The 7,789-nt window shown below is 43.9% G+C and overlaps 1 protein-coding gene across 1 annotated transcript; it reads left to right on the forward strand.

Annotated features, from left to right (window-relative positions):
- Positions 1–4,043: 4,043 nt before the first annotated feature.
- Positions 4,044–4,736, forward strand: LOC147416217 (uncharacterized). Its single transcript, XM_086480404.1, has one exon. The coding sequence runs from the start codon at positions 4,044–4,046 to the stop codon at positions 4,734–4,736; it is 693 nt and encodes a 230-aa protein (XP_086336530.1).
- The last annotated feature ends 3,053 nt before the right edge of the window (positions 4,737–7,789 follow it).

The raw sequence follows: 7,789 nt of genomic DNA on the forward strand, positions 1-7,789 counted from the left end.
CTCCTATGGGGAAAGGCTGAGAGAGTTGTGGTTGTTTAGCCTGGAGAAGAGAAGGCTCCAAGAAGACCTCATAGCATCTTTCCAGGACTTAACATGAACCTATAAGAAAGATGGAGACAAACTTTTTAGCATCACCTGTGAAAGGAGGAGTAATGGTTTTAAATTAAAAAAGAGTAGATGTAGGCTAGATATAAGGAAGAATTTTTTTTACAATGAGGGTGGCAAAACACTGGAAGCGGTTTTCCAGAGAGGTGGTAGAAGTCCTATCCCTGGAAACATTCAAAGTCAGGTCGGACAGGGGTCTGACTAATCTTGTTGAAGACATCCCTGCTTATTGTAGGAAGGATTGGACTAAATGACTTTTAAAGGTCCCTTCCAACCCAAACTATTCTATGATTCTATGATTCTACATTTCTATGATTCTTTGATTCTACGATTCCTTTCCCTGTCCTCTGATCTTCATTTCAGTCTGTTTTATGTGACTGCATACCCATTTCTTGCTCTTTTCTAAGCTTATTCTTGCTGTGCTCAAACAGAACAACACACAGAATTGAGATGAGGGTGCAAAAGCAAGCAAGGTCAGCCAAAATGTGATGCTGCTATTATGACCTTTTAACATCGTGAGGGCTTAGATGTTAGTAAATGGAGCTTAACTAAACTTTGAAGAAAGAGAAAAAAAATTATTTCTTTAGTACTTTCAAGCTATGTGCTGGCCATTTTAAAATATGTAATTTTATTTTCAGAAGGCAAAGACATTTATACTTGCTGAATTGCATATTACACAGTCAATTCACTAGCACCTCCTTAGGTGACATCTTGCCTGGATAACCTCATTATCACCATAGTAACTGAACCCCTTCCTTCACCCAATCCTACACGCATCTTCCTTTCCTCTCATCCTTATTTCTGCTTCTCAGGAAGAATTTATATGAAGAATCTGTTATATTACAGGAACTGTTATACATTGTGCATTCAAAGTAATTGGCATATTTCTACTTACTCTGTAAATTTAAGAGCGGCTGATATTTAACTTTATATATATGTGATCAATAATCAATTATCTAATTAATTACTTATGTTTTATGGTTGCTTTTAAACTGATAGATAATATTATCTGGCAGATCAGACGACAATGTCTCAGGCAAAGATTAGGTGCATAAGCAACTGAGCTTCACAAAGGAAGCGGACATCAGAAATTATACTCCACTAGCAGATAGGAACAGGCTGAGATTAAAAAGAATATATCTGGTAAATTAACAGTGAGTTACACAAAGAACTTGGTTCAGATATTCACCTATAATAATAGTAATAATAATAACAATAATAATAACAACAACAACAACAACAACACATTTCAAAGGTCATGAGCACTCAGACATAATAGTCTCAAGTGGAAATTTTTCTGGATTTTCCATCACTTCAATGTGAAGCATAGACATTCTGAACACTGACAAAATTTAGTTTAAAAGTCTTTAAATAAGAAAATTATTAATATAATCATGGCATCCATCTCATTAATTTTTTTAAATGTTAAATCTAATTTAGTTTAATAGTGTTTCTTGTTTGTATTTTAGTCATCTGTAGAACATTTAGTCAAAAGAAAAAGAATTCAATATTCCAGGCTTCACTTTTCTTAAAAAGTGGGATTCATCTTCAGACAGTTGACATCTGAATTTAGAAATCTGAATTTGGTAGTGCTTATGGAATCCTGGTTTGGTAAGTTCTAAGGATGCTGATACTTAGAAGTCTAAAGTATATGGCACAGAAAACACCATTCTATACCTCTTCATCGTAAATACTTCTATCTCTAGAGACAGATATTATCTCAGTCCATATATTTACCAGTCCACATATTTATTTTGTAATAATATCTAAATTTATTTACCTATGTTATATAGTGACTTCCTTCAACTGTATCATTCTCCTAAGGTGACTGTACCTGCCAAATTCTGGTGAGGATCTTCCATGGGTCTCCTACCTTTGCTGGCTGTGACACCCCTCTATCTATTCCCCAGGCTCCTGTAGTTACTATTGCAGAGTGGCGCCACCCGGATCTTGGACAGACAGGCTGTAGTTATTGCTTCTCATGTTCACCTTAATCTTGTGAGTGTATACAGACACTTCGTCCAGCAAGACTCTTTTTAATTTATTAGAAAACCTAACAGTAGTTGGATTAAATGGAAAAAAATAAGGCCAAGGAGAAGATCCTTTGACTACTGTTGTACACTATATCATAAGCGAGGATCTTCCTGATGCTGAAATAGTTAGAACCCTGCCCCAGGAAAGCTGGCTTGAACAAAGATTATTTATATAGACTAATTTTAAACATTCTATCCAAGGCAAAGCTGATTAAGCACTCTCCTGGGAAATCTTAAATTTCCATGAGAACCTGACCATCATTGTCCTATGTTTGGCTTGGATAGGGTTAATTTTCACAAGAAGCTGGGAGGGGGCATAGCCAGGACAGTCAAACCGAAGTAGCCAAGGGTATTCGATACCAGATACCATGCTGACATCATGCTCAGTATACAAGGTGAAGCAGCGCAGAAAGGCAGTTGGTCTGGGCGGTGAGCCATTACGTTCTGTGTCACTTGCTGTACATATTATTTCATCAGTATTGTTGTTGTTATAATTGTTCCTTCTCTCTTTGTGTTGCTCCATTAAACTGTTCTTATCTCAACTGGCAGGGTTTTACCCTTTTCTCCCAATTCTCCTCCCCGCCCCACCACCAGGGGGAGGGGTGAGCGAGTGGACAGTGGTGCCCTGTTCCCGGCTGGGCCCAAACCACGACAGTTCTTTTTAGTGCCCATCATGGGGCCCGAGGAGTTGAGATAATGGTAGGTCTGGCCAGAGCATGTTGAAAGTTTTCTTATACACATTTGTTTTATTAGTTAAATAACCACTGGTCACCATGTTGGTTTGTCTGTTTGCGTGGTGGTGCTATGCTATGTAAATTTATACATGCAATATGTGCTCCCTGCAGTGATGTTTGTGACCTCTGGTAAAGTGATCAGGACTATCACTTTGCTGCATTGGCTAGTGTCAACCTGTGTTATGATTGCATCACTGGTCATGAGGTTAAGCTGGTATTTGTATGTGGCACTGCTGTCATGCCCATTCCTTGGGTGCCTTCGCTCAGGATTTGTCACTAATTACACCCAGTCCATGGGAGGGACAAAGGGGGATACTTTCTCCCAGTCTTCACAACTTTTGAGAATTTTGAATATCCCTGGGATGCCTAAGCCAGCATGCTCCTATTGCTACATCTCCTGGTTGTGTCCCGGGTCTTGTTCAGGGTTAAACAACATTTTTCCAAGAATACCACCCAGAGATCTGCCCTGAGGCTGGAAAATTACGAGTGGCAGGGTGTGTGGGAGTGTATGGGCAAGTGCCTAGGGCAGTGGTCACTCCCAATGTTTTGGAATTTCACCCCTGAAAAAAACAGAATCCTGAAAAACTAGTAAAATATTTGGAAAAATTATGTTGTCACTCTGGCAATTCCAGAGAGACACAAATCACTGCAATATGCTGGGGCCTGGTCCATGTCTGCCGAGCCCTTTTCAACACTACTTAGTGCCCTCAAGGGGAAGAGAAGGTCTCTGGACCTGAAAACAGGCTGACAGTGCTACAGCTGAACCAGAGAACCAACCTGTGTCAGTATCAGTTGCCCCCATACAGAAGAAGTACACAAAGAAACCGGTTCACTTAGTGAGGGATGAAAGTGAACCAGGGTCATCATGAGAACAGGAGGAAGAGTCAGAACCAGAAATAATCGCCTGATCCATATCCCAGAGTGAGCTGTAAGATATGCAAAAGGATTTTGGCGGCTATCCAGGTGAGCACATTGTCAGCTGGCTGCTCCAATGCTGGGATAACAGGGCCAGTAGCTTGGAATTAGAGGGTAGGGAAGCCAAGCAGCTGGGCTCCCTGTCTAGGGAAGGGCACATTGATAAGGTGATTGGAAAGCGAACACAAGGTCTCAGCCTCTGAAGGCTACTTCTGTCAGGCATGAAGAAAAGGTACACCTTCAAAGAAGATGTTACATGTCACCCAGGCAAGTGGACCACCATGGAGAGAGGTACCTGAGGGAACTAGCTGTGCTGGAGGTGATTGATAATGTTCTGGATAATGGGCAGTCACCTCTAGATCCAGATGAAGTCCAATGCACACAGCCCATGTGGCAGAAGTTTCCACGAAGTGCACAGCCATCATATGCCAACTTATTGGCAGTAATGTCCTTGAAAGAAGGCGAAGGACAAACGGTGGACAAATTGGCTGGTGAACTCTGGCAATATGAAGGAATTCTCTCTTCTTCTCTACAGGCCTTTGTCTCAGCTGTGGAGGAACTGTCCCAGGCACTCCAGCAATTCAAAAATGCTATGTTCTACTCCCAACCTGTACGGGCCCATATCTCAGCTATTGGAAGTAAGGGTTCCTCTGCTCCAGAGACAGAATACAGAAGGTACAAACCATGGGCTGCCCTGTGGTTTTACCTACATGACCACAGAGAGAACATGAGGAAGTGGGATGCAAAACCCACTTTGGTCCTAGGTGCCCAGGTATATGTGTTGTGGGGGAAAACCACCACAAAAGGGAATTCTTCCTGGAAAGATGCTGCTCTGGTTTCTAGTGGGAAATTCCCCAGACAGGGTAGAAGGCCTGATCCTATGTCTGATCCCCTTGAAGGTACTTCTAAATCATGTTTACAAGAAGTCAGTGATTCTGATCAGGATTAGAGGGGCCCTGCCTCCAGCCGGGTGGAGGAAAGAGATAACAGTGTTTATTGGACTGTGTGGGTCTGATGGCCTGGCACATCAGACCAACAGGGGTATAAGGCTTGAACAAAGATTATTGCACAATGTACCCTAATGCAATCAAGCTATAAAGGGGCAGAATACATCTGTATTTCTGGAGTGACAGAGGGATCCCAACAGCTAACTGTAGTGGAAGCTGAGGTGAGTCTAGGCGGGAATGAGTGGCATAAACACCCCATTGTGACTGGCCCAGAGGCTCCGTGCATCCTTGGCATAGGCTACTTCAGGAGGAGGTATTTCAAGGACCTGAGAGGGTACCGGTGGGCCTTTGGTGTAGCTGTCTTGGAGATGGAGGAAGCTGAACAGTTGTTCACTTTGCCTGGTCTCTCGGAGGACCCTTCTGTGGTGGGGTTGCTGAAGGCTGAAGAACAACAGGTGCCAATTGCTACCACAATGGTACATCAGCGGCAATATCGCACCAATCAAGACTCTCTGATTCCCATCCATAAGCTGATTCGTCAACTGGAGAGCCAAGGGATGATCAGCAAAACTTGCTCACCCTTTAACAGCCCCATATGGCCAGTGCAAAAATCTAATGGAGAGTGGAGCCTAACAGTAGGCTATCATGGCCTGAATGAAGTCACACTGCTGTTGAGTGCTGCAATGCCAGATGTGCTAGAACTTCAATACGAACTGGAGTCAAAGGCAGCCAAGTGGTACACCACTGTTGATATTGCTAATGCATTTTTCTCAATCCCTTTGGCAGCAGAGTGCAGGCCACAGTTTGCTTTCACTTGGAGGGGCATCCAATACACCTGGAATCGACTGCCCCAGGGGTGGAAACACAGTACCACCATTTACCATGGACTGATTCAGACTACACTGGAAAGGGGTGAAGCTCCAGAGCACCTGCAATACACTGATGGCATCAGCATATGGGGCGACACAGCAGAGGAGGTTTTTGAGAAAGGGAGGAAAACAGTTCAAATCTTTCTGAAGGTAGGTTTTGCCATAAAATGAAGTAAGGTTAAGGGACCTGCACAGGAGATCCAATTTTTAGGAATAAAATGGCAAAATGGTTTTCACCAGATCCCAAAAGATATGATCAACAAGATAGCAACCATGTCTCCATCAACTAGTAAAAACGAAACACAAGCTTTCTTAGGTGTTGTGGGTTTTTGAGGGATGCATGTCCCAGACTACAGTCTGACTGTAAGCCCTCCTTATCAAGTGACACTCAAGAAGATTGATTTCAGATGGGGCCCTGAACAATGACAAAACTTTGAACAAATTAAATGGGAGATTGCTCATGCAGTAGCCCTTGGGCCAGTCCAGACAGGACAAGATGTTAGAAATGTGCTCTACACTGCAGCTGGGGAGAATGGCCCTACCTGGGGTCTCTGGCAGAAAGCATCTGTGCAGACCCGAAGCTGACCCCTAGGGTTTTGGAGTCGGGGATATAGAGGATCCAAGGCCCACTATACTCCAACCGGAAAAGAGATCTTGGCAGCATATGAAGGAGTTTGAGCTGCCTCGGAAGTGCTTGGAGCTAAAGTACAGCTCCTCTTAGTACCCTGACCGCCAGTGTTGGGATGGATGTTCAAAGGGAGAGCCTCCTCAATACACCACGTAACTGATGCCACATGGAGTAAGTGGGTTGCACTGATAACACAGCAGGCTCAAATAGGGAGTCCTAGCTGCCCAGGGATTTTGGAAATGATCACAAACTGGCCAGAAGGCAAAGATTTTGGAATGCTGGAGAAGGAGGAGGTGACACGTGCTGAAGAAGCCCCACCATAAACTACCAGATTATGAGAAGCGATATGCCTTGTTTACCAATGGCTCCTGTCGCATTGTTGGAAAACATTGAAGGTGGAAGGCTTCTGTGTGGAGTCCCACACAATGAGTCACTGAAGCTGCTGAAGGAAAAATCGAATTGAGTCAGTTTGCAGAAGTGAAAGCCATCGAACTGGCTTTAGATATTGCTGAGTGAGAAAGGTGGCCAATGGTTTATCTCTATACCGACTCATGGATGGTGGCAAATGCTCTGTTGGGGTGGTTACAGCAGTGGAAGCAGAGCAACTGGCCGCACAGAGGTAAATCCATTGGGCTGCTGGATTATGGCAAGATATTGCTGCTCGCATAGAGAACCTGGTTGTGAAAGTGCATAAAGTGGATGCCCATTTACCCAAGAGTAGGCGCACTGAAGAACATCAAAACAACCAGCAGGTAGATTAGGCTTCTAAGATTAAAGTGGCTCAGATTGATTTCACCTGGCAGCATAAGGATGAATTATTCACAGTGGGCCCACGACAGCTCAGGCTGTCAAGGAAGGGATGCAACACATAAATAAGCTCATGACTGAGGATTTGATCAAGGACACTATCGTACATGTTATCCGTGAGTGTGAAACATAGGTTGTGATCAAGCAAGCCAAGCAGTTGGAGGCCCTGTGGTATGGAGGCCAATGGCTGAAATATAAATATGGGGGGAGGCCTGGCAGATTGACTATAACATACTCCCACAAACTCGCCAAGGCAAGTGCAATGTGCTTACAATGGTGGCAGCAACCACTGGATGGCTGGAAACATAGGCTGTGCCCCATGCTACTTCCCGGAACACTATCCTGGGCACTGAAAAGCAGGTCTTATGGTGACACGGCACCCCGGAAAGGATTGAGTCAGACAATGGGACTCATTTCCAAAACAACCTCACAAACACCTGGACCAAAGAGCATGGCATTGAGTGGGTATATCACATACCCTATCATGCACTAGCCTCTGGGAAGACTGAACAATACAATGGTCTGCTAAAAAACACACTGAGAGCAATGGGGGGTGGCACCTTCAAACACTGGGATACACATTTAGCAGAAGCCACTGGTTAGTAAACACTAGAGGATCTACCAATTGAGCTGGCCTTGCCCAATCAGACCTGCTACATACTGTAGAGGGGGATAAAGTCCCTGTAGTGCACATGATGAATATGTTAGGAAAGACAGTTCGGGTTAGTCCTCCCACAGGCAAAGGCAAAGC

Source organism: Leptosomus discolor, chromosome 1 (assembly GCF_034619465.1).
Source record: "Leptosomus discolor isolate bLepDis1 chromosome 1, bLepDis1.hap2, whole genome shotgun sequence".
NCBI lineage: Eukaryota > Metazoa > Chordata > Aves > Leptosomiformes > Leptosomidae > Leptosomus > Leptosomus discolor.